Here is a 26,916-nt window from a genome sequence, read left to right as displayed (position 1 = left end):
CAAGTGTCCCTCTAGTTCTCAGCGTGGCTTTGAGACATGTGGGAGGGCTTCAAAGCCGTGGCGCCCCTCTTTTAGAGCTCAGGCTTGCAGTTGGTCCCCAAATGTTTACCAGCATGAAGATGCCTAACTTACAGGAAGTGGGAAATGGGTGTGGGGGGTGAGGGTGGGTGGGTGGGTAGGGAGTGGGGAGAAGAGGGTGGGGGGGTGTTCTCTTGATGTGGTTAGTCTGTCATTGACCTTGTTTGGGTATAGCAGGAGTTGAATTAGAAAATGAAAACATGTTTCATCTTGGGCACATTTCATCCCATTTTTTTACTTTCTTTAGGAAGAAACCCACCCCCCCCAACCCGCCAAGTGGAGTCAAATCTCCATATTTGGTACTCAGTTTCCCTTCATTCTACCATATCTTCTTCCCCATACAGTCCTCTAGCCACCTACATTGTAATTCCTAAACCGCCCCCACCCCCCCAGGACTAGGCCAAGCCCAGTAGCTCAGAGTGAATAACACAGGCTTGTTGAGCCCTTGTGATGACACCATCAAAGGGAATAGATGGGGGTTTCTGGGAGCAGAGCTATCTGGATCATTTATGATTGGCTGCCACTGTGAACATTTTTTTTTTTTTTTTCAGATTTTATTCATTTATTTGAGAGAGAGAGAGAGCACGCACAAGAGCAGGGGGGAGGGGCAGAGGGAGAGGGAGAAGCAGGCTTCCCGCTGAGCAAGCAGCCCAACTGGGGCTCCATCCCAGGACCCTGGGATCATAACCTGAGCCAAAGGCAGATGCTTAACCGACTGAGCCACCCAGGTGTCCATGTGAACACTCTTAATGAGAGAAATCTGCCTGACAACAAATGTTGATTAATAAAAGTAACTGAGGTTGTTTTGTTTTGTTTTGGTGTTCTAACAGGGAGGGAAATGCATCAAATTATTATTTATAAACAAACATTTTAAGACTTAAGATTCCAGCCCGTGGCAGCCTTAGATAGCTCTGTCTGCACAGCTGTACCAATACCAACATCTCCCTGCCTTAGTCAGTATTCCAAATGTGGTACTTGGACTTCTAGAAGGGGTAGATGAAGCTCAGGGATCACCCCTCTCCTCCCCACTTAACATTTTTGTGCTGGACCATATCTAAATATGACTATAGGAGCATGCTTGTTCTGATGGGACATGCTTCCTGTATTCCTTCTTATTTTATTTTATTTTTTTTTGCATCTTTGAGTTTTAATTATATTATTGCCTATCCTTGACTGTGATCATTGCAATAGAAATGGTTTGATGGGGGGACGTTGGGGTACTATTTTAGACAAGAAGGAAACATTTGAAGGATTTTCTAGTCTAACACTGTGTTTCAAAACTGACTTTCCTTAAAGTTCCACTCGTGGCCTTCTCCAGCTCAGCTGGAACACCTGGAACTAATTTTAGGGTTGCCTAGCTAAGCCCCACACTGGTATTTGAAGTTTGCCTCCTCCCCTAGACTCAAGCCCATTTCACCACCTCTGAAGGTGAGTGCAGGCTGATATTAATTAACAGCGAGTTGATTCACTGGCATCTTCCAGTCATTAAAGTAAATATTTGGCTTAAAATAGCCTCTTCCCACCTCAAATATCCAACTTCTTGCCTATTCCCTTACTCCACCATGGTTGACTCACCAGCACTTGCATGGTGTATGTGGCCCAAGAACAGAGTTTGATTCTAAAAGGGAAGTGAAATACTCGTTAACCTCTGCAGGCGAGACCGCTGCAACAGCAGGCCGGCCTTCAGTATGACTACATTGTTTGTCTGTCCATCGTGGCGCTGACTCAGCATCAGTTAATAAACCCTCTCGAGAAGGCTGGATTTCTCCTGTTTAATTATCATTTTGGAGCTTTCTGAGAACTCTTAGGAATTGTTCATTCCGTTTAGCACATCTTAGCACATCTGCCGATTCAAAGTCCTGTTTCCTCTTGCTGCTAGCGTCCCCTCTGGCGTAACATGGAATAACAGCCGCCCCGCAGCCAAGCGGGGGGAGTGTGTGTTACTTATGTCCCCTAGTGGGAATGTAATTGTTCTGTACTACAGAGATTGTGGAAGGACTTTATACGCAAAAACCACTTCCTGGCAAATAGTCTTTGCCTCCCACCCACCCCAAAAAATTCTAGAAAGGTTTCCTAAAAGAGAGAAAAAAAATTCTAGACAAGTTTCCTAAAAGAGAGAAAAGAAATGCTAAAGATAAACAGACCTATTTCTATGATCGAGTTGGGCTTTTGTTTTGCTTTGTTTTGTTTCTTCCTGTAAACAAATACTCAAATGTCCACTTCATTGTATGACTAAGTTGGTATCATTAGGTTTAGGTCGGGACTGGGTGTGTGTATGTGGGTGTGTGTGTGTTGGGACGTGGGTGTGTATGCACACGTGTATTTAAAATGTTAGAAAAGACATTGCAGCCTAAGGTTGAAGGAGAGACGATTTCAAAAACAACCACCTCTATGAGGCAAGCAGGAAAAGTGGGAGACTTTGTTTCAGTGATCTAAACAGTAATTGTAATGGGGTGCCTGCTATAAATGGACCCTTTGCATCATTGTTTCTCTGAATTAGAGGATTCCTTGCTGAAGGCACAAGACCATTGAAGGAAGTAAAGCATCTGGTTTGTTTTGTAATGAGAAGCAGGAATGCAAGGTCCACTCTCTTAATAATAAACAAACAGGACATTGTATGCCATCATCACAGGATGTCCTTCCTTCAACAGAGGACTGACTGGGGCTGGAGGAAAAGCCGGACAGGGCGTAGAACGAGCCCCACTAATTACTGCCTCCGTCTGCCCTCCACTTGCAGTGATCAGTTCAACATTCTCTTTAACTGTGAAACGATGAATGTTCTACACTTTGCTTACACGCTCCTCCTCGGAAGTCTGGCTGTGGGTTTGGGGAGGGGAGCAAAGGCAAAGACTTTTAATCTGTAGGATTATAACTTTTCCCTATTTCCCTATTTATTAAATGGTTGAAAGAGGGAAGCTAGTTCTACCAAATCTGAATGTATTTCAGTTAGCAGGAGACATGGAAGCAGACAAGTTTGGGGGGTAGGGGGATGTGCATTTCACGGGCTATAGCTGGAAGATTAGACAGCTACATTTTATTACATGAAGTGCAAAAATAATTTCGCACGCTCTTTTCAGGTACATTTTGTATATTCTTTAAAGTGTGGATTGAGCCGAGGAACTACAAGATTTTTAGGTAATTTTTAGGTTTCCCTTAATTTAAGGAATGTGCGCCCCCTTCGAAAGCCTCGGCGGGAAGGAGGGCGGGCTGAGTATTTAGAATACAATACAGCCCGAGTAAACGTTGAGGTTAAGTGTTTTCAAAGGGAAGTAAGAAGATTCCAAATAGATGTTGAAATTCACATGCGAAGAGATGAAGCTCTGGGCGGCTCGCGATCTGGGGGAAAGCCCTGGGCTGAGCTCTCTGCGCGGCTCCGGCGAGTCCAGGTGTGGCCACGCCCCCTTCAGCAGCTGGTGGGAGTGAATCAGACGAATGGGAAATCTGCAGCAGGGAGGGGAAAGGAGCCTCCGGTCTGGTTAACACAGACTGAAAGTGCTGCGGTGACACTCAGCCCTCCAGTGCTGCGGAGAGGCAGAGCAGCGCGCAGCACCTGTCCGCCGCGGAGAGCCGGGACGCGGGCGCCGGGGCGGCCGTAGAACAGGAGGGACGGCCGAGGTGCGCGTCAGTCCTCAGCCCGCGAGGGGACGCGGAGGAAATGTGGACTGTGTAGATAGAGATGAGCGACACTTATCTCAAATGTTGGATATTTGCTTGGAAAAGCGTGTGGGTACGACCTTGGTAAGGAACTTGATCTTGTTTTTAATTCTGAAATTGATCAGAAATTGTTGTTGTTGTTGTTGGCGTAGTCGCAGTAGAAACCAGAACAGCTTCTGCTTTAGCGCTCTTAGAACTGTCAAACATTTGTAAGACTTTTTCCTTATGAATCATTAACCCTTTCAGTTCGAGGCGTAATTGTCGATTCATTGAAATTTCGGTAGTGGCTCCTGCCCACCCCCGTCAAAGTGACTTCTCCGGGTTGGCTTAATTTTGTAAATTTTGCTTTATTTTAACATTTATTTGGCATCATGACTGTACATGTTGGAACTAAATAAAAACAAGCAAGTTTGTCTAAATCGTCACTCAGGAAAGACAACTTTGCATCTGACTTCTTTTTAAAAGAGCATCGTATTTAGGGAAGAAAGAGAAGAATGTGAAAGCCACTTTGAAGGACTTTCCACGGAGAGTTGTGTTTACATTCTACGGAGGACACGTTCTTACATGGAAATGCTACCCATGTTCCTACTTTTGATCAAACATTGCAGGGAAAAGCATTGCAGAAGTTGTTTACCCTTTTTTCTCTTTGGAAAGCACTTTTCTGAGTGGGGGGGGGGGATTTGCGGGAATATCCTTATCAGTTTACAAGTGGAAGCAAGAGCCTGTCCTCTGAGTCTTCTATATTTGTTATAACTTTAGTTACAGTAAACTGAAGCACATCAGTGACTTCTGGGAATTCGTACACTTTCAGATTTAAATGGAAAGTGCTATTTGTAGCTGAGGGCTCCTAAAGGAATTCTCTCCAGGGAATGCTATTGAACAGTTTTATGCTTTGTTTTTGCTTTTTCAATTTGGTGTGAGATGCCCACCAGTCAAAGGAAACTGCCAGGAGTTTTCCCCCTTCGCCCATTTTTCCTCCACTTTTTCCTGTGCTCCCAGACCATTTCTGAAAAGCTGCAGCTCAGTGATGCTGGCAGGATGCAACCCTTTCAGTCTTCCATGGGAGAGGATGAAAGGGAGCGCGCAGCAGAGCGGGGGGTGGGGGGGTGGGGGGGGCGGCGAGTTGTTTTGAAAGTTGTTTTGCGTTGGGAGCTGGTGGGAAAGTTCAGTCTTCCCCATTTGGAAAAGGCCGGCTGGGTTCCGCTCCTGCCCCACACGCGCTTTCCATTTTTAGCTTCATTCAGAGGCAGACAGAGCTCCTTCCTCTTCCTCTCCTTGTTTGTGACACTTTTCTGAGGCAGCTTTTCCACAGCGCTGAGGGTCTGGCGGCCATGACCCCAGGAGTTCTGGGACATAGGACTGAGCGCCCACAGCATTCTTCTGCTGTGAGAGGTAAAGCCAGGGATTGTTCGGAGGTGCTTCTTTTCTTTCTTTCTTTCTTTTTCTTCCCTTTCCCCCCCAGTGAGTTTGCCACAGTCTTGTCTGTCTTCCTTTTTTAAGAACTAAGTAAGAGTAGCATTTTAAAACCTTGCTTCTTCAAGGCAGTCTTCTTTATACAGCTTTTTGGCTCTTACTCAACTGTACCAAGCACTCTGCATCTGCTTTTAAAGTCCTGAGACTACTGTATTAGTCATAGCCTCTCGGACGAGCCACAGGACAATGGGGATTCAAGGCCTTTTCCCTTCCCTTCCAGGCTGCCCCGAAGTGTAGCTCCAGCGCTGTGAGGTTTCAAGGGTTGACTGACGGGACCATGAAAATGGACATGGAGGACGCAGATATGACTCTGTGGACAGAGGCTGAGTTCGAAGAGAAGTGTACATATATTGTGAACGACCACCCCTGGGATTGCAGCGCCGATGGAGGGACTTCAGTTCAGGCAGAGGCATCCCTACCAAGGAATCTGCTTTTCAAATATGCCACAAACAGCAAAGAGGTAAGCCTCTGGTTTCTTGCTGAAGAAGATTGGCACCTGACGCCCAATCTCCCTACCACTTGCCCTTGCGGCCTCGTATTTCTGTGAGAATCTGTAAGTATCAGTAAATAATTGATTTACTTAATTCACTTCTTTCATTGCTTTCTCTTTTCCTAAGTCTGTCCTTCTCATTTCCTCCAGCCCTCCACTGTTCCATACTAATTAGCAAACAGTTAAATCTTTTGGCAAGTTGACACATCTTGGCAAAGCGCAACGGCAGCACAAGGTGGGCGAAATTGTCAACAACCTTCGAGAAAGCCACTGTCCACCCTGGACTTGCTGACCCTGGTCCTCCAGGTGTACCATAGCTTTTGAGGGAGAAAACTTTCTTAGAAAAAAAGTTTTTCATGTTTCCTTTGTCTCCTTTTGGTCATTAGATGGCTTTATTCTTTTAATGAGCCAGCTTTATTAGCTGGGTTTCTAAGATTGTTCTCAAAACCTTGGCATGTTTATGAACTGAAGTGATGGTATAAACCAAGAAGAGGTTCGTGTAAAAGTGTCCTCCGTCCGGATGACTTCAGAGCTAACCACTGTTTATCTGCCGCAGCTCCTTTGCTCTGGCTAGGCTGGCAGGCTGATTCCTTATTGGCCTCTGAAGTGGGTACACTCTTTGTTGTTTCAAAGGGGCTGGAAACCCAAACTTGGAATGAGCAAAGGACTTGTGTTTACCCTTTTATATAATGATTATAGCTAGGCGTGATGTTTAGCTGTGAAATAACTTGCAGAACCACCTCTTGTTTTGAGAATTCAGCTACTGCAGTGGTTCCTACTGGTCTCTGCAGCGGAGCTGAGTTGAGGGAACTGACCCCTCAACAGACTTCCCACCACCAGGACTACCACAGGTCACCATCCTTTCTGTCGCTGCCTTCAGAAAGAAGTGATTCCTTGCTGTAGGAATCCATGACTTGATGCTGGGACTATTTATTAGAGCCATGTCAGATCACTTTTCCTCCTTCCCTAAGGAACAGTATTTGAAGGAGTCGGGGGAGCCTGTTGTTGGGAAATACTTTGTCTCTTTTCTATTTGTGTGTCTGAGTTCAGTGTTTTTGGTGAGGGGGAGACACAGCTGTCTAAAATTAAATAGAGCAGCTCTGCTTTGAGTTTCATTAAGCTTACCCCCTTTTTTTCCCCCTGCTGGAAGAATAGAGGCAGATTTTATAAAAACCAAAATTTAAATTGTAGTTGTACATGAACGTTAACCAAAAATTTAACCCCAGAGGTCGGCCTTAATTATACCTCTTTCTGAGAGTAATACTCTTTCCAATAGAAAGCTTCATGATACGTGGCCTGTGGAATCAATGTAGGATTTGTTTGGCTATTTAAGGTTCTAGCTGTGGCTTTAGAAGGTGTCGTGTGTTTTTTTCCATATCATATTTGACCAAAATAGTGGTCTGTTCCCAGGGTTCATTTGTGCGTGTTGCACTGTCCTGCCCAGTGGACTGAAATAAAGACCTCTATTCTGTGGGTCATCTTTGCCTTTTCATTCTATAATGTTCTTATTCTCTGTTCAGCTCTTAGCTTGTTTTTCAATTTCCATCATTCTACTTAAAATCATACCTAAATAAAGGAATGCTCTCAGATCATTAGTCCAAGGTTTAGAAAGATAGTCACTTACCCAAGATGTGTAGTGAGAAGCCTGAGCCAGGACTAGGAGCAAAGTTCTTCTGACTTCCCCAGCCAGTGCTTCTTGATTATGCTACACTGGCCCCTCTTGGTGTCACTGTGGTTTTATTTATCGTCTTTACATCTTGCAGACCCATCCTTTATTAAGCTTGTTTGGTTTTTTTTTTTTTTCCCTCTGAACGTAGAACTTCCTATTTCAGTATGTTCTTGTAACCCTAAAGAGGGTCCTTCAAAACTAACCTAATAAGAGATCAGGGTCCTCCTGTTCTATTTTCCCATATTTTATTTAACTGAAACACTTGAATAACACATCTCCAGTTCCTAATCGTAAAAGCAACCAGGAAGCCAACTCGAATGTAATGCTGTCTTACACTGACTCTGGAATTTGTACCTATTTTTCTGTTTCTTTCTCCTTCCTTTCTGCACTTTGGGAAAGGACAGCTCCCTTACGGGGATGAAAGAGGCGCATGGAATTGAGCCATTGAGGATGTGATACCTGAAAGCCAGTTCTCGAATGGAAACCTTCAGGATGGATGAAATGTTTACATTGACATTATTCAGTTAGTTCTTTCAGTCCCACCGGCCATGGAAAGAGGGGAAAAAAGCCTTTCTATAAGGGGTTTTTATCTCACTGGTTGATCTTGCCCTTCTTTATATGTTTTCATTTAAGTAACAGAAGATGTTCCATGGTGTACTGTTGTGCTGACATACTTGGGGATTTTTTTTTTTAACAAGACCATTTTTCATTATGAATTTGTGCTATGTGTCAGCACCTTTTTTTTTCTTTTGGTTTAAAAACAAAACATACGAACCAAATTTCTGTTCTTGACCCTCATTTTTAGATTTGGTTTAGAATCATTCTGCACCTTTAATGAGCCTGTTCTTACTTCCTATTTCCAGAACTCAAACCAAATATAGACATACTATTCAAAACTTTTAAAACTTTTTTTAACTGATGGGTTATTCTTTTAGGGGGGATTTTCCCCTTGTCTTCCTGAAATAATCTTTTGTGAATACATGAATACAGACAGATCAATTTAAACAGTTATATTTTAGAAGCAGTAGCCTGTACCAAGTTTGCTTATATTCAAGAGGCATGGTGGCTCTAAGTCTGACCTCCGAGAGTCATGTGGTGATAAACATCAGACCGATGATGGGGACTCACCAAATGTCTATTTTGATTGAAGTCCATTATTAACTCAAGCCATCTGTAAAAAGTATCTCTCCATAACATGCAATTTCTTCTTCTTCCTACTACCTTTTATTTGTGAGACAATGTACCAAGGCATTACCATGTTTCCTTTAATATAAAGATAATTAAGGAGGAAATCTTCCAAAAACATCTCCATCCATCCCACTCCCTTTTTTAAAAAATGAAGTGAATTACAAGCTGAAGTCTTAGTCCACTACAGAGTTCTAGTCATTTCAATGCAAATATCCTTGTATTCAAAATAGAATTTTAATCGAATAAGTCATTTTTATGGGGGGGTGGATTCGGGGAGGGGAAGAGATAGCTAGTAATTAAAGTCATCTTAATGTAATTTGGGGTGAGGATGCTCATACCACATTTAAATCTGAATAATGTTTCTGCTTAAAGCCCACAGCTATGTGTGTGTGTTTGTAGATTCCCTAAAGGAGGAATTGTTTTAAAAAAAAAAACCCAAGTTCATATTCTCCTTGATATCAGACTTAAATTCAGCAACCCCCCCATCCTAAGTTGTGAAATCTCCCATTTTTATACAGTGAAAAACAAGCCCTTTTTTTGTCTAGAAGCCTTAGGCATCAGGGTGTGTGCTGTAACTGAGGCCACTGACAGAGACAGATCTGCCCAAGTGGTGGAAGGGCTCGCTCCCAACAGAAGGCACTGCGTGGAAGAGCTTGTGGGGCAGCGGGAGAGGAGGCAAGCAAGTGTGGAGACCAGGGTCTTCTCCCAGATAGGATTATGGGAGGCACACAGACAGCAGTCTGCCCCTAGTAATAATTCTTTAGGACCCTGGTCAGTTCCTGTGAAGTTTCCTTCTTGAGCTTAGGTGAACACATTCTTAATTAGTTTTTTTAGCACTGTGAAATCCGAGGCACACACCAGATTCCTCTGTCTCATGTGTTTGCTCCAGGGATAGACTGTTGTTGGCTAAGGTTCACATCTGGATCTTTCTGGGGCAAGAGGGAGAATAGGACTTGGTCTTCCACTTCCCATTAAAAACAACCTTGGTTCCTGTTCCCCTTCCACAGTTACCTAGCCGAGTGCTGTAATCTTAGAATTGCAGCTTGTATGTCCTCTTTGAATAATGTCTCAGACATGGGTTTGAGATGAAGGTACTTATCCTGTACTAAAGTGCTAGGCTGGGAATGGATAGTGATGGTATTTAAGCTATACAATTCCTTCCAACCTTGAAATTCTATTATTTTGTGTCTCTGTGTATCCACTTGTGTGAGTTTATGTGTTCCCGATAGCTCTGTGTATAATGGAACTTAAATAATAGGGTTCTGTCCCACTCGTAAAGATAATCTAATATTGGTTTTTTTTTTTTTTTTTTTAATTACAAAATGCTCACCACAGTAAGTGTAGGTTCTTACATTTGTTTGGGGCTTGAGGATTTTCATAGACTTCTCTTCCACCACAGACCCTCCTCTTTTTAATTGTTCTCCTGTCTTGCTTGCTTAATTGCATTTGTAAGGTTATAGATGGCAAGTACTGTCCTATAGCTTCCTCGGTGACTTGCTTATAGTTGTTCTCAAATAGGTGCTGGATGGTTATGTCTTCTGCAAATTCTTTTGTAGAAATAAGATTCCAGTTGATTTCTTTTTGGCCATAAGAAATTTTGTGTTTTCTTAGTGTAAGATTGATAGATGAGAACCAAGAGGCCCACTGGTTTAAAAAAAGAGCAATTTGGAAGGAAAAGAAAACCCAACCTCAATGTAATGCTACTGGTTGGTAATCAGGCTCTGACTCCCAAGACACTGTCTGCAAGAGACTATAATTTAAAACAAAGTTGATGAACCAGTTGAGTACCTTTCTTTAAATTACTGCTTTAAAGTGGATATGTTGAAAATATCAACTGCTAATTATTGGCTCACCAACAAATGACATTATTTGTTTTTCCTGTTTGTCATTTTAATATTATGGAATAATCACTCGAATGTGAATGCCAAATGATTTGCGTGTCATAGAAGTCAATTCCATGAATTTTTCAAATTAATTAGGTTCAATAATGCATCGTAAATAATGAGTCTCTGCATAAGTAAGTCTACTTAAGCTTTAGTACGCAGTTTTATCTCAAGACTGCTCTGAGCTACTCCTGTCCCCAGTAGCTTTATTGCCAACAAATACCAGTAACGATGAACTGTATTGAAAGGGCACATAGATGTAAATGAAGGCAGAGGAGGAGGATGAGATGAACATCTGCTTTTTTCAGCTCTCTGCCAGAAATTCATAAAGTACCAAAAATAACACTTTAGCTCACAACCTTGTTTCAACTTGTGTTAGGTGTAGGAAATTTTCTTTCTTTTCTTTTCCTTCTTTCTTTTTTTTTCTTTCTTTCCTTCCTTCCTTCCTTCCTTTTTTTTTTCCTGTCTTTCCAGTCTGGGTATGCTCCAGTGGCTTGTATATTGAATACTAAATTGTTAAAAAAAAAATAATTGGCTGATAAGAAATGTACATAAGAAAGATTAGGCTGTTACAACCATGGAGATGTGCTTATTCCATATCCATTTAAACAGGTTTTAAGTTCTTGATGAGATTTATTGACATATCAATGTATATCACAACCAAAATCTGAGATTCCACTGTACATATTGACTGATACATATATTTGGACCTACCACGGCAGGTACACAATTACTCAGGAGCCATCCGGCTTAGTAAAACCTGGAAGTAAATATCTCTTTTACCTCCCCTCTTGGTCCATTTCAGTAAGGTATTCAATAAGTAATTTGTAGGCGGTTTTGGACAAAAAAAAAAAAAAATGGGAAAGTGAATAAAAAGCAACACAAAACTAACTGGGAAATGTTGCAGAGGACTACTTACAGAGGAGTTCTTTTGAATAGTGATGAATTGCTTCCTGATTCCTGGTTGGTGATTTTTTTTCACTCCCTTAAAGAAATTTACGATCAAGGAGGAACTGGCATAGTTAACATGTTTCTTCAGCAAGGCCCTAGTGTGATACATCCAGTCTGAGAAGGTCATTTCCTCAGATCTTAGAACCCACAGCTCTCCTCAGTATAAATTCCATTTCAAAGGACAACTTTTGACCACTGTTGAATAGAAGATGCTAGGGCAGAACAAAGTTACTTGAAAGATCTTTCTTCTATTAAAGAGAACTTACAAGCTATGAAAAAAAAAAAAAAACCTCATCTGGAATGAAAAAAAATATAGTGTGTTTTGCTTCTGGTTCCTTAGGTCTTTGTGGAACAACCAAAGAGCACTATTTTGGTTTTTGAGGTTAAAACTATTTTATTCCCCTCAAGCATGCTATGTTTATGGTTTGATGGAGAAGGAGAAACAAGAAACTAGGAGCAGGCTGAAATAGTTTAATCTTGACCGTCTAATTCTGCAGTATCTGATTCTAAAATCAGATAAAACAGAATGGTTACCCTCTCTGTTCTTCTAGTATGAAAAGTAATAATAAAAATGAAAAAGTCACCAGAGAATAATCCTTTAGACTGTTTTAATGCTTGGTTGGGTATTTGCTTATGATCTGGGAGCTTAAAAGATGATTTCCCCCTAAGATGAACTTTGTTGTTAAAATTATGTTGGCACCATTGATATCTGCTCTCCGTATCATAGTTTTGTCATTGTTGGTTGTATTACCACTTGACAATTCGATTCAATAAAATCATCGGTTAATATTTTACAGTTGAAGTAATTATTTCATGTTTTATCCCCTTTAGGTTATTGGAGTGGTGAGTAAAGAATACATACCAAAGGGAACACGTTTTGGACCTCTAATAGGTGAAATCTACACCAATGATACTGTTCCCAAGAACGCCAACAGGAAATATTTCTGGCGGGTAAGTAGGGAAAAATTTTTCAGACTCCTTAAGAATTAAGGAAAAAAATGGAGCCACAATTGCTGGGTCACTTCCTTTTTCAACCTGTACTGGGGCTTACCACAACTCTTCAGGGCCCCTGTGGATACAGGGAGTTGTTAAGCAAGTGTGATTGAAACTGGTTAATTGTTTGGCTCTAGAAATACAGCCTGTAGGTGATTAGGGATGGAGATATGGACTGTATGTGAATCTTAATTTTTGCAATTCATTAGAGCTTTGTGATGAAAGGAAGCAGTTTGCTGCTTGCTTCAAGGGTAGGTTCATTTGCATTTCTCTGCAAGGAAGTAGTAATGAGTCACCAAGCCTTAGATTTCACCCCTTCTTGATTTCTTGCTGAGTTAACTTTAATTGAATGGAAGAGTAATCGTAAATGAATTAGTGTGAAAATAAATGCCGTTAAGGAAGGATGGGTAGAAGATGACACTGGGGTAATGGAGATGACTGGGACTGGTCTTACGTCTGCATCATAAAACTGTCGGCTTTGACAGTTTGTACTTTACTCCCGTAGCATAAGGGAAGTGCTTACAATCGTGAGAGCATAAAAGTCTGGCCCATACAATTTCCTTTGGAATATTAGGATTAGGAAGGGCTGCAAAGATGAACTACTTAGACGGAGCTTTTGAGTAAAAGACCCCGAATTAGAAGGGAACAGAGACAAAAATTAGACTGCTTTCCATCTTCCCACAGATCTCTCTGGGATATTCACTTTTCTCAATTAGGAAATAAGGACATGCTTACTAAATTTAAAAGTAATTTTTTTATACATACTTGCATAAAATGTACATGACTACCGGGGAACCATTATTTGAATTCTTTTAAGAAACAGCTGCATGGTAACAACAAAAACTGGATTATACTTATTTTGGCCAGTTTTTACCCATCATGCTTATATCTTTTGGAGAAGTATCTTTATAAAAGACTTCTATTTGGGGATCGTTCAGAAGCTGTTCCATAGAAACAGGATATTTTTTTTTTTTAATCCAGGGAGTTTTGTGTTTTTAGAACTTTATTTTACTATTTTCCAATCAAGAGAGTGCACTAAGAATTGTTCACTAAGAATTGTAGGCTCACAATTTTTATTTAATAATTACACATACTTAAGATATATTTACTTTGTGACTTATAATGGGCAAAATGTCAGTAAGTGCATTTTTGCCTTTATTGCCAATAAAGTCTTCTCAGAAGTGAGCCACAGAAGTGTGTCATTCTTGGAGTCAAAAGTCTGAATTAACACGATCCAGCATGAGACTTATTAATGCATGCTCATTTTTTAAAAAGGCAAGAAATACTTAAGAACCTCCTATCTCTGTCCCAGTTCCCTGGTTCATTAAAGATTCACCCCAAGTAACTGAAATGCTTTCCTTGGGAGGATTTATTTGAATCAGTCTTTCACATACAAAGGATATTGTAGGAGAAAACTCCCCACATGTTGTTAAAAGTATCCTGATTTTGCTGGCAGGAATATGAACATCTGTTGTAAGGAAAGAAAAAGTTTCATGCAAATTACACAGTCAAAGAAGAGTAGGGATGTTCAAGTTGAGAAACCAGTGACATTTCTTGTAACTGTACTATGAGTCAGCACATTTTTTAATCTTCCTGATAATATATGGCAGTGTAGTGAGGTGAGAAGGAGCAGTGTTCATTTGACGTACGCATTATTTTATTTTCGTGTGTGTGTACAAATGACTTCATGGCACAGACGTTTCTGTTTTTAAATGAGCGTACAGTAAATTGTAGTCCATGGAAGGCTGACTGGAATCCCACACCCGTAGCTTTAGAAAGCAGTCTCCGCCCAGCGAAGAGTGCAGAACGATGGAACCCCATGTTCCTGGAAGTTTGCACATCAGAGTAAACAAACTTGAAAACCCCTCTTGATAGCAGAATTCACCCAGCCTTGTTCCATTTTCTCTTAACAAAACACACCGCAAAAGCTCTCACAAGCTGCTTTGATGAAGCCACATGTATTTCCCCCTCCACAATTTACAGGAAGTTACTCTTAAAAGAAAGTGATTCTGGTGTTTACTGCCCGTGTTAAAGGGACAGAGTTCCTTTTTGTTTCTGATAACGTGTGAGTGAAATACAGACACGATTTATAGACTATCATAGTCAGTATGTGACTAGGAACAAAGCCATAAGCTCCTGTCCGGTTAGAGCAAAATTTCTGCTATGACCAGTGCCTTCCTACTTGAAGACTACGAGTTGCAGATAACCAGGTATTGATTATAGAGGGATAAAGAAATTTCTTAAGTCTGAAGAAAAAGTGGTACACCTTAAAAAGAGGGAGAGAGAGAAACTTTCTGTGGAAGGATGAGGAGTGTTATAAAGTAGTTTCAGCAAGAATGTATGTTTTAATTTTTCCTATTCTTACCTCTGCCTTTTTACGGAACATAGCCTGAGTGCATCTGTTAACCAGAAGTAGTATTACTGTGAGGATTATGCGTTGCCTTTAAAGAAGAGCACAGTTTCTTCCTGTTCTTTTTCGAAAAACACATGCCTATGGCTCTGTCAGTTGGTGTTTTAGCCAACCACCTTGCAGATAAGAGGGTTCCCTCTCCCCTCCTTCGGCTTGAAAGAGAAGTGCAAGGCTGAACATGTTTATCAAGAGGAAAAGTGACTTCTTAGTCGACTGTCAAATCCTGGCTTCTGTCCCGGTATTCACTTTGTTATGGCAGGTGAAGTTCACCTTTGCCCCACCCAGTGTTTCCACAAAAAGGCAGGGTTCCAAGTATTCATATGAACAAGTGTTACTTCTGGACTTGGAGGCTTGGGGGTGGAGGATGTTTGCATAGTTTAAGCCTTGGGCGGGGGTGTAGGAAACGGCAAGTACAGAGGCCATAGAAAAAGTTGAGACTCAGTTTGACGTATTCGGTTGGCTTGGTCTTCTACCCAGTGACTCAAAGCATTCAAAGTCAGCATAATCGGAACTAAAGTTAGTAGCTTCGCCCATTTGCCGTTCACGGCTGTAGCAAAAGTAATACTCTCTGGTGGTTTGATCCGTCCGAGGCAGCTCCTTAAATGAAATGTGGTGTTTCATTCTTCTGTCATTTTCCCCCAAACACGAAAAGATGATAAAACTGAAATGGAAAAGGTAACTGACAAAGTGCGCCTTAACCTGTTTCTGTCCTGATTTTCTGCTGATTCAAGACTACTCTGGCTAAACCGATTTCTTTCTTTTTCGAAGTGGGCAACAGGGAATGAGAAATCACACACGGTCCTTGCCGTGTTTATTCTTAGAGGTGCTGGGGTAGCTTTCCATTGCTTTGGGGCTGACTTTCTTTTACACGTCTGTCTTTTCATTTGGACAGATCTATTCCAGAGGGGAGCTTCTCCACTTCATCGATGGCTTTAATGAGGAGAAAAGCAACTGGATGCGCTATGTGAATCCGGCGCACTCTGCCCGGGAGCAAAACCTGGCTGCGTGTCAGAACGGGATGAACATCTACTTCTACACCATTAAGCCCATCCCTGACAACCAGGAGCTTCTTGTGTGGTATTGTCGGGACTTTGCAGAGAGGCTTCACTACCCTTATCCTGGAGAGCTGACAATGATGAATCTCAGTAAGTGGATTATAGAACAAAATAAATAAATCAATAAAAAATGCCAGTAATGTCAGTTCTGCCCCTAAGAGCTAATAACATGTTGTTTAATTATATGGCTTCATTTCTTGGGCCAAGTAGGTGACTTTAAACAAGGGACGAGGAAAAGGGAAAAAAAATTATTTTAGTCCCTGTTGCCCATTATGAAACTTGATCATGTAAAATATTAAAAGCTATTTTGAATGTTTAATTCAGAAAGTTACTGGAAGAAATATATGTCCAATTCTAATCTTTCCAAAAGGGGGCAGGTAGAGAGTATAAAAGGGATTGGTCCTGACATGCCTAGTATGCAAGGTATAGCCCTTGTTTGTGGTGATTTGTTGGTGCTTACAATGTGTGTTGGAATATTGTGGAGATGCATATTTGGTTGTCAACATATGGTCTGATGTGAAACTTATCAGATTGTTTTTAGAAAAACTCACAGCTATAATTTTTAAAATATTATTTTAAGTGGATAACTAAAGATTTTATATCCTAGCTTCCTTAAGGCAAAAACCTAATTATCTAACCTCCTGACCACTATTACAGTAGCTATGTATCACTTTATTGTAACAAATTCTCAGTTCCTTAAATAGCTTATACTTTTTTATTTGGTTGAAATTATTGTCATAACCCCTCTGCAAAGGGCTACCTCATTTTAGTTGTTCTCAAGTGATCTCTATGATCAATTTAAGAATGACCATAAAACTCCAATCTGTTGTAATTATGGTTGTGTGTTCTCAGTTAGACTACTATGTTTTAAGGAAGTTTTTAACATTAGATCCTTGTGGTGTAAAGGTCTTGGCGTCTAAATTCTGAAATTTTTTTTTTTTTTTTTTTAAAGATTTTATTTATTTGACAGAGAGAGACACAGTGAGAGAGGGGACACAAGCAGGGGGAGTGGGAGAGGGAGAAGCAGGCTTCCCGCAGAGCAGGGAGCCCGATGCGGGGCTCCATCCCAGGACCCTGGGACCATGACCTGAGCCGAAGGCAGACGCTTAACGACTGAGCCACCCAGACGCCCCTAAATTCTGAAATTTTTGTAACTTTTTGTTTTGATATGATTTAAACTTAAGGAAGAGTTGCAAAAATAGTACAAAGAATTCCCAGATACCTTTTACCCAGATTTACCAATTGTTGATAATGCAGTCCTCTTTGCTTTATCTGAAGGCTCAATTGTTTTAGTTCACATTTCCACCTTTGAAACATTTGGAATGAATGTTAATTTTAACATAAATTAGAATTTTGACTTCAACTTTAGGACCAATTAACAAACCCATTACCTGTCCTGGTCAGGATAAGCCAACTCCGTAGCTAGTTGGTGCTTATCCCACACTGTCTAGTTTACTTGATCTCCCTACGATCTCGATACTATATTTGCAGTTTTCTGAAAAGCTGGGACTATAAAAGCTTATGAATCTCCCTCTCAGGATCACCTTTCAAGTTTGCATTCGTGGTCCTCTCTCTCTCACACACACACACAGGCTCTTAGTGCACCCGTGAGCTTTAGGAAGAGGTCTTGGAATAATTGGAAACAAGCTGGCTTCCAACATGAGCATGAGGGGTGAATCAGGTCCTGACCAAAGGTGTCAGTTCTTTTCCCTCATATCTCTTCTGAGCTCCCAAGAGTCTGTGGTATGCGCTGAGCATCCCAGGAGCCCTCCAGCTGTTTCGGCATCTGCACGTGCCAGGCCCACCGCGCAGGGCCGAGTGGTAAAAAACAGCTTATATTCTAGCAGAGCCTCTCACAGGAAGATGTGCTGCTTCCTCTTGACTTTCTCAGCATGGCAAGGTCTCCTTACATTCCTTGAGCTTCATCATTCGTGGATTCAGAGAAAGACCTTGGTTGTTTTGTTTTTTGGGTTTTTTTTCCAAACAGTAACTCCATTTGGAGTGACCCACCCCAGTGACTTTGCACCAACCCCGAAGAAGCTTTTTCACCTACATCCTTCACCTGGTGTGGTTTCAAAGGCCCTACATTTTTATTCCCCGAAGGCTTTGCACAATATTTAAGAGTCAAGTGCTTATTCTCTGTGTTCAGAGCAACTTCCATGTATACTGTGAAATGACACTTTTGTTCCCACAAATATCCCTTTTTATTTATGCAGAATTTTTTCTAAATGGTGGCTTAACATTTTCAGGGACCCTTTCCTTCTCCAGTATTCATAGTAAAGAAGGAGAGTGAACAAATAACCAGTCACATTAAGCCAACACTCCTGCTGCCGATTGTGAAACCAGTTGTCTTAGGTGTGGTAACTGATGATTGAGCCTCTGATCAGGAAAATTTCCACTCTTTCATCAGGCCTAATAGGTAGATTGTGTCTTCAAATGAGTTGTGTTGGGTTTCCATGCTTCGAGCACAACAGAGGTTTGTGCCAGAATCTCCGTGAGGACGTTAAATGGCAGTGATGGTTCAACTGGTAGAATTTTGAGAAGAGATTCGAATTAAACCGAGGTTAAAAAATAATAAGTAGCCAGAAATCACAAATTGGTGTTTTTTTAAGAAACAAAAGAAAAGGAGTAGAAACTATTAAATTTAACTCTTACCCCTCCCAGGTTTTTGGTATTTTTTTCCTATGTATCTAACCAACCCATCTAGAAAACAGTTGACCAAATTATAGACTTCTAAATGTTAATCTGCTTTCTCAGTTTCAGTTGAAAACAGACTTTGTTTTGCCTACTGCAGAACTTCTAGGTTCTTTCTTGTAGTCTTGGGGGTTCTTATTATAGATCGAAAATGTGAGTCGGCATAATTAAGCCATTCAGAGCCTTCAGAAGCAGTTCACTCTTGAAATGACTCCGTCCGCCTACAGCCATTTAAGATTTAAGAACAAAAACAGATCTTGATTTTCTTCTTCATGTTAACTCAAGCTGCTGCTGAGTGGGAGAGTCAGAAATGACACCAGCTCTACTGATTACTCAGCTGCTGAAGGATGATTTTTTAAAATGTACCTTCACATAGATTCCATGACTTCCACCTTTGAACATCTTAGGGAGCTAACGTTTCCCTCTGGATATTGTTTTGGAGGAAGATAGAAATTTATTTCTATGGAGGCATAAGAGATACCAAACGTTGATTGTGTATTTACTATATGCTGGGCCCTGTGCTAAGTCTTTTGCATGGAAAATTACAGATTCTGACTTTCCTGTTTGTTGGCCCAGTCATTAGCTTTGTTTTCAGTTTAATAACCGAATTATTAAGGTACCTAGTGAGAACACCTGACTAAACAGGAGGGACAGTGCTACTGATGGACGTGCACTTCTTGTTTATGGGCTTAATCTGTTGAACTTTAGAACCAAGAGAGTATTGAAGCCACTGGAAAAATTCTGAGACTGAGGTGTAACTGGCCACATGAAAATGGTGAAGTTTCTGTACGTTTTATGAGGGTGCCATCTTTTTTTAAATGTGGGCCTACACGGGTGCCTCCAGATTGTTCTTTTTCACCTCCATAAAATTCCTTCCTGTGGCTGTGAGATGCCTTGCCTATCAGTTTCCCAACTTAGTTGTCTCTCTTCCTTTACCATTTCAGCTTTAAAAAACAAAAGTGACAATTTGAACTTCCTGCCTGCTGGGCCTCACTGAAAGACTGATATTGGCCCGATAAGGGCTTATTTATTTTGGTTTAGTGGCTTCAGAAATCCCTCTCCCTCAACAAGCTTTCCATCACTGCCCCCATCAGCATCTTCCCTGATAGTGTCTTGGCTGTGTTTATTCTGGGGCTGCTGGCTCACCCGGGAGTAACTGATAACAGCTAGCAGGAGATAACATTCTCCGAGGGCCTCTCAAACTGGAATCGAATCCCTCAAGCCTGTCAGTCCAGAGAATGGATTTGAAGGGTTCAGAATCTGGACTTCCACAGAGTTCATTTCTAGACCTATCAGGTATCAAGCCTGGAGTGCTTTCTCAGTGAAATCAAATGGAAACTTTTTTTTTGTTGAGATGACAAATGATACTTTTACAGAGGCTTCAGCATGGTCCCGCAAACCTGTCCCCTTCCGATGCGGAGGCCAAGAGCTCCCCTGCCTCCCAAGGCATCTGCACACATGGCTGGCTCATGCCTTCAACCTACTCCTCCTTGTGGGGCAGCTGTTCAGTTGGAATGATTGCCCTCTGATAACCAGAGCTCCAGCGAAGCAGCGTTATGTTTTACTTTTGATTTCCAGGGAAGGCTGAGCGGGGACTTTTTGGTGTTCCCTGCTCTGACTGGTGTTTTCCCAAAGGCGTCGTTTGTCCCGTGTGTTTGGAGGGGCAGGGCTGCTGATGGCCTGGAGAGCCTGGAACTGTCCTCATTGCTGCTCTTCCTAAATAGTGTATTTACGGAGTAATAATATAGAATAAATGCTTTCATCTTAGCTGCCTGTTTTCTTTGGTGCTCTAAGTAATTGAACTGGCTTGGGAAGTGCCTGTTGTGGTTTGGCAGAGATGAGTATGTCACGCCTTGTGATTCCAGGGGACAGCATTGCTGGGAGCCTGGTTAGACCAGACAGAGCCTTGGTGCCATTCTTGTGTTGTCAGCAACTCAAGGGGAAGGGGTGGCATCCATGTTGCTAATCTACTTTGCATAGGCAGTTTGAACAGGGTTTTATCAAATTCGTATTAAACAAGAATCGAGGCGAAAACTGATGACTGTTTGTTACTTGAAATGAGACTTAATCTTTCACATCTAGTTCTCAGGGTGTGCTGATTTCCTTTCCGTACACTGTGAACATCAGAATGACTTTTATTAACCTCTGACACCCCCACCCCAGGATTATTTCCACCCCATTTTAATGGAAGCTCTTCCGTTGTGGCTTGAACAGCACTTTTCCATCATACGATTTTTACTGGTAGAAACAAAATAATCCAGACGGTGCTCTTGATTCGAGATGTTGTCACCGTTCCTGTTTTGCCCAGAAGGAAATGGAGCGGTGCGTTTGAGCGAGTGGCCCCGAGCCTTCTAGAAGGAGAGGGCGTTGAGAAGCCAGGTGTGTCTCGCTTGTGGCCAGCTGGCGCTCAGGTTTTCTCAAGGAGAGAGCAGCTTTGGCAATTTCACTTCAGTTCTCTATAACCCTTTGAGTAACCGTCCTTTCTTTATTTCAGCACAAACCCAGGGCCATCCAAAGCAGCCCAGCACTGAGAAAAATGAACTGTGCCCCAAGAACGTCCCAAAGAGAGAGTACAGCGTGAAAGAAATCCTGAAATTGGACTCCAACCCCTCCAAAGGAAAGGACTGCTACCGTTCCAACATTTCACCCTTCGCGTCAGAAAAGGAGGCAGACGACTTCCGAAAAAACGGGAGCCCCGAAATGCCCTTCTACCCTCGGGTTGTTTACCCCATCCGGGCCCCTCTGCCGGAGGACTTTTTGAAAGCCTATGGGATGGAGAGGCCGACCTACATCACTCATTCCCCCATCCCGTCCTCCACGACCCCGAGCCCCTCGGCGAGAAGCAGCCCCGACCAAAGCCTCAAAAGCTGCAGCCCGCACAGCAGCCCTGGGAACACGGTGTCGCCCCTGGCGTCCTGCCCTCCAGACCACCGGGACTCGTACGCCTACTTGAACGCCCCCTACGGCCCGGAAGGCTTGGGCTCCTACCCGGGCTACGCGCCGGCCCCGCACCTGCCCCCGGCCTTCATCCCCTCCTACAACGCCCACTACCCCAAGTTCCTTCTGCCCCCCTACGGCGTGAATTGCAACGGCCTGGGCGCCGTGGGCAACATGGGCGGCGTGGGCAACTTGAGCCTCTTCCCCAGGCTGTACCCCGTCTACGGCAGCCTCCTGGGCGGCGGCGGCTTGCCGCACCCCCTGCTCAGCCCGGCCTCCCTGCCCAGCTCGCTGCCCTCGGACGGGGCCCGCAGGCCGCTGCAGCCCGACCACGCGCGCGAGGTGCTCGTCCCGGCGCCGCACAGTGCCTTCTCCCTCCCCGGGGCGGCCGCCAGCATGAAGGACAGGGCGAGCAGCCCCACCAGCGGGTCGCCCACGGCCGGCACGGCCGCCTCGGCGGAGCACGTGGTGCAGCCCAAAGCTACCTCAGCGGCGCTGGCGGCCCCCGGCAGTGACGAAGCCATGAATCTCATTAAAAACAAAAGAAATATGACCGGCTACAAGACACTGCCCTACCCTCTGAAGAAGCAGAATGGCAAGATTAAGTATGAATGCAACGTTTGCGCCAAGACGTTCGGCCAGCTCTCAAATCTGAAGGTAGGCCTCCCGGCGGGCCCGGCCACCGCCGCGCTGTGCGCGTGCGCGCCTGCGTGTCGCTCGCTCTGCGCAGCTCACGAGGCGCTTTTGCGACAGTGTGAGACTCGGGCCGGGAGTAGTGGATTGGGGGTGGCGGGGTTCCTTTGCTTTTGCATTTCTGGCTCTGTGACTTCGGACTCATTACTTCTCTGCTGAGTTTCTTCAGAATAATGAAAATGTGGGGTTTGGGCTAGAAGATCAGTTTAAAGTCCTGCGGGCCTGTGACTTCTGTTCCTTTGGCGCAGACGAAACGAAGCGTTCTGAAAATATTGGGGCTCCGTTTGTTCGGTTTAAGATTTAACTTGATGGTTTTCTTAAGATGTCCGCATCGTAAATGCCTGAGTCCTTGAGCAGAAATGTGAGGTCTCCCCACCGACCGAGAGCAGGGCTAACGCACGTGGCTTCTTTCCAGGTCCACCTCAGAGTGCACAGCGGAGAACGGCCTTTCAAATGCCAGACTTGCAACAAGGGCTTCACTCAGCTCGCCCACCTGCAGAAACACTACCTGGTACACACGGGAGAGAAGCCACATGAATGCCAGGTGGGCAGTGTTTTCCGGTAGAAATTTTAACCTTTGTAGAGAATGTCTCAGGGGCGGTCTCCCTGTGTCCTGTAGCCCATAGATTAAACCGACACAAGAATTCTGCCCGGCCACGGGCTGATAAGCCTGTATCTGCTGATGAGCCCAGATGATGACACGGCCGGCTTCCAGTGGGTGGAAAATGGCAGGGGGTAGTAAACACCTCCGCGCGGGCCGTGCCCACATTTGCCTGTTTGCTTAATGCCACACCAGAGGTGCCACGGGGAGGCTTCTCGCCTCACAGGTTGCTGGGCGTCGGTATGTAAGCTTGCCCTTCCCACTGGCAACTCTTAATCTTCTGGTCTTCCCGCCTCCCGTCTCTGCCCGCTTCCCCACCTGTAGGTTTGCCACAAGCGATTTAGCAGCACCAGCAATCTCAAGACCCACCTGCGACTCCACTCTGGAGAGAAACCTTACCAGTGCAAGGTGTGCCCTGCCAAGTTCACCCAGTTTGTGCACCTGAAACTCCACAAGCGCCTACACACCCGGGAGCGGCCCCACAAGTGTGCCCATTGCCACAAGAGCTACATCCATCTCTGCAGCCTCAAGGTCCACCTAAAGGGGAACTGTCCCGTGGCCCCAGCCACGGGGATGCCTTTGGAGGATCTGACCCGGATCAACGAAGAAATCGAGAAGTTTGACATCAGCGACAACGCCGACCGGCTCGAGGACATGGAGGACAACATTGATGTGACCTCTGTGGTGGAGAAAGAAATTCTGGCTGTGGTCAGAAAAGAGAAGGAAGAAACTGGCCTGAAAGTGTCTTTGCATAGAAACATGGGGAATGGACTCCTCTCAGGGTGTAGCCTTTACGAGTCATCAGACCCATCCCTCATGAAGTTGGCTCACAGCAACCCACTACCTCTGGGGCCTGTAAAGGTCAAACAGGAAACAGTTGAACCAATGGATCCTTAAGATTTTCAGAAAACAAAAAGTGTTTTGTTTTGTTTCTTAACTTATGACTTGGCAAGTCAGGGTGCCTATAGCAAATGCTTGTACATAATTCCAGTTCTGCAAAGCTCTCCTGACAGCAGATGGTTTCCCCTCACCTCTCTGGAATTAAAGAAGGAACTCCAAAGTTACTGAAATCTCAGGGCATAAATGAAGCAAAGACAATATATATACATATTATATATACTTATTTACACCCCCATCTATATATTTGAACCTGTGTATTTTGAATATTTGTGTGGATATGTTTGCATAGCCTTCCCATTGCTAAGACTATTGCCTAGCCATAATTATTTTTTCAGTGATAATCCTTCATAATTTATTATACAATTTATCATTCAAAAAGCAATAATTAAAAAAGTTTACAATGACTGGAAAAATTCCTTGTAATTTGAGTTATAAATGTTATATTTTTGTCTTGTGGCCATTCTTTGTAGATAATTTCTGCACATCTGTTTGAGTCCCTACGATTTAGTAAACAAATACATTACTTCAGTTGACCTCCCTCTACAATAATGGTTTGAAAATGAGGTTTGGTATTGCCAAAGTTAGACAGTTGATGTGTTAACTCATAAGATCTGTCATTTGAACAGCATTGTATAACTTGCTGGGGAATGTGTGCAGAATTACCCAATAATAACTTCAGTAGAAGAAATAAGAAAGGGAATCTTGTATGTTTGTGTAGATAGTTCAGATTCTTTTCCCCCTAGCCATGGATTTACCAGAAAGGAGACAAGAAGGCTTTGCCAACCTGTCTTCCTCTCCAAAGAGCAGGGTTACCCCACCCCCAAAGTCACATGACCATTCAGAGTGGTCACGTGACCTTTGCATCCCAATGTATTATCTGAAAATGTGAATAAGACAAAAATGCCATGTTTAAAACCACCGCGAAATGTTCCCAAAGCACAGGTGGTTTTAGTATGTGTGAGGTTTGGGGGCTTGAGTCTGGGTGTTGTTTTTGTTATTGGGGGGTTTTTTTGTTGTTATGTCAAGATTGCACAAACATGGTGCTCTACCGGGAAGGATTTGAGGTAGATAGGCTCAGGCCACACTTTAAAAACAAAAAAACCGAAAAACGGGTATTCTTGTTGTCTTAGGGTAAAAGCAGGCAATGCACATTCTTATCCCCAACACATCAATTGTATTTTGTTCTGTAAAACTCAGATTTTCCTCAGTATTTGTGTTTTTACATTTTATGGTTAATTTAATTAAAGATGAAAGGGCATTGCAAAGCTGTTCAACAACAATTACCTCATTGAGTGTGTCCAGTAGTACAGGAAGTGATGTCTTATCTAATGATTTGCTACTCTAGAGGAGAAACCAAGTGCGCTCCAGAGAGACAGAATGTGTGCCGTTCTGTCTTTCACTCCGCTAAGCCCAAAGATTACATGTCAGCATTCAAGGTGTAGCAAAGAATGATGTATATTTATAAATCTATTTATACCACTATACCATGTGTATATATAATATATTTATAACCACTTAAATTGTGAGCCAAACCATGTAAAAGAACCTACTTTTCCTAAGGGCAAAAAGAGAAAACAAATCCTTTCTGAGGCTTTGCTTAACACTTGATGACCTCACTATCATAGACATTGGTGAGCTTGGGCACTTCCTTGCTATTGAAAGGGACCCCAAAACCTTGGTGCAAAGATGGGGACTGCATAACAACCAGGGGGAGAGATACTCACCGTCTTTCACCAGTAAGGGCAGTCTAAGATGGCTTTATTTTTGTTTTGCCACATTATGATTATGTGGTCACACCCAAGTCACGGAAATAAAGTCCCATTACTCCCTTTACCACTGTTAACTTTTCTCTCTCTTCCTCTCCTTCCTTCCTCACTAACTGATGCATCACTAATCAGTCTGGTTTCTATATTCAGCCTTTTACTGATGGCAACTACTGTCAACCAACAGCAAAGGACGAACTTAGGAGAATCCAGGGAAACCTCAGAGCCTTACTGATCTGTTCCTCTAAGTGGCAAAACTGACAATTTTTTATGGATCAGTGCTGGACCAACACAGTCCTTAATTGTAGGTAAACCAAAGCATCGCACACTGACATTGACACCAAATACTTTCGGTTCTGCTCATTTGTTCTCTTTTCCCTTTTGTGCTTTCTTATTTGTGGGAATTTTTACCAAGACCCGCGTGGCTTGAGACTTCTTGATTCTCTTTACCATTTGACTTTCCCTCATAGGCCTCTTACATGTGAATGTTGAGCCCACAATCAACAGTGGTTTTATTTTTTTCCTCTAATCAAAGTTAAAACTGACCAAAGTTATTGGCTTTTTACTTTGCTAGAACAACAAACTATCTTATGTTTACGTACTGGTTTACATTGTTATTTATGTGCAAATTGTCAAAATGTAAATTAAATATAAATGTTCATGCTTTACCAATGCTTGTCTGATGTCTTCAGTGAAGGGCCAGTGAAGCGACATCTTCACCGTGCCGTTAGGGAACACTTTTGAACATGACAGTGTTTGCCTCTCTCCTGCTCCGCCCACCCTCCCCAGCAGCCATGCGCCCCTCATCCCCCACCTCCATCGGGGACCACACTTGTGAGTGATCTGAAGTGTTGATCTGTTTTCTCTCATAAGCGAACAGTTTAAGATTTTTCAATTATGAGCTATAGTGAGAAAAGCATTTCAAACATTAGTAATGAATTTTGATTGTCTGTTTTACTTTGTTGATGGGGATGGGGTGGTGAGGAGGTAAGGAAGACTTGGATCCCTAGCCTTCCTAGCCTCATGACAGCGTGTACGTGTTTTGCATGTGTGTGTGTGTGTGTAGACACAACTGACTCGGGTAAGGGGCCCGGAGGAAAACTGGGTTGAGGAACAACACTTTGCCCAGTGAGGACAACGTTTTTGCCTCAGTAGCTAGCACTGAGCATGCCACAGGGAATAAGTTCTTTTTGTGCCTCTGCATAGTCTTCTTGCCCTACATCCCACGGTATTTTTTTCCCTTTACATCTTAGCTCAGAAAGTAGATCTGCCACTTGTTCATTTAAAATGAATTTCAAGACAGCTGTTGTTTTACCAGAATCTGGGCATTGTTAGGATGAAACCCAGAGACATGTTGGTATGGCCATGCAGTCCCAACTGTCATGTGGTGGGAAAGGGTCTATTTGTCCATGGAGGCTCCAGAAACTAACCTGTCTCCAGGCACAAATAAATTTGAGTCTCATTTGGTAGATATGAATAGGAGA

At 43.0% G+C, this 26,916-nt stretch overlaps 1 protein-coding gene across 2 annotated transcripts; it reads left to right on the top strand.

Moving 5' to 3' along the window:
• Positions 1-3,590: 3,590 nt before the first annotated feature.
• Positions 3,591-26,083, top strand: PRDM1 (PR/SET domain 1). 2 transcript variants are annotated; one of them, XM_032408153.1, is made up of 7 exons: positions 3,591-3,816; positions 5,426-5,665; positions 12,218-12,337; positions 15,682-15,934; positions 21,033-22,132; positions 22,584-22,712; positions 23,094-26,083. In XM_032408153.1, the coding sequence occupies exons 1-7, from the start codon at positions 3,775-3,777 to the stop codon at positions 23,664-23,666; spliced, it is 2,457 nt and encodes an 818-aa protein (XP_032264044.1). In that variant the 5' UTR covers positions 3,591-3,774; the 3' UTR covers positions 23,667-26,083. The 2 variants fall into 2 exon arrangements, with proteins under 2 accessions (XP_032264044.1, XP_032264043.1); XM_032408152.1 differs by lacking the exons at positions 3,591-3,816; positions 5,426-5,665; positions 12,218-12,337 and adding an exon at positions 15,373-15,464.
• The last annotated feature ends 833 nt before the right edge of the window (positions 26,084-26,916 follow it).

This window comes from Phoca vitulina, unplaced genomic scaffold (assembly GCF_004348235.1).
Source record: "Phoca vitulina isolate PV1807 unplaced genomic scaffold, GSC_HSeal_1.0 scaffold9, whole genome shotgun sequence".
Taxonomy (NCBI): domain Eukaryota; kingdom Metazoa; phylum Chordata; class Mammalia; order Carnivora; family Phocidae; genus Phoca; species Phoca vitulina.
Note: the sequence above shows the minus strand (reverse complement) of the source record. Positions and strands in the feature narration are given on the sequence as shown.

Excerpts from the sequence above, each read along its gene's own strand:
- PRDM1 (XM_032408153.1), top strand. The coding sequence starts at position 3,775 with ATGTTGGATATTTGCTTGGAAAAGCGTGTGGGTACGACCTTG. Across the intron at positions 5,666-12,217 it reads ATGCCACAAACAGCAAAGAG|GTTATTGGAGTGGTGAGTAA; the intron begins GTAAGCCTCTGG and ends TATCCCCTTTAG. Across the intron at positions 12,338-15,681 it reads ACAGGAAATATTTCTGGCGG|ATCTATTCCAGAGGGGAGCT; the intron begins GTAAGTAGGGAA and ends TCATTTGGACAG.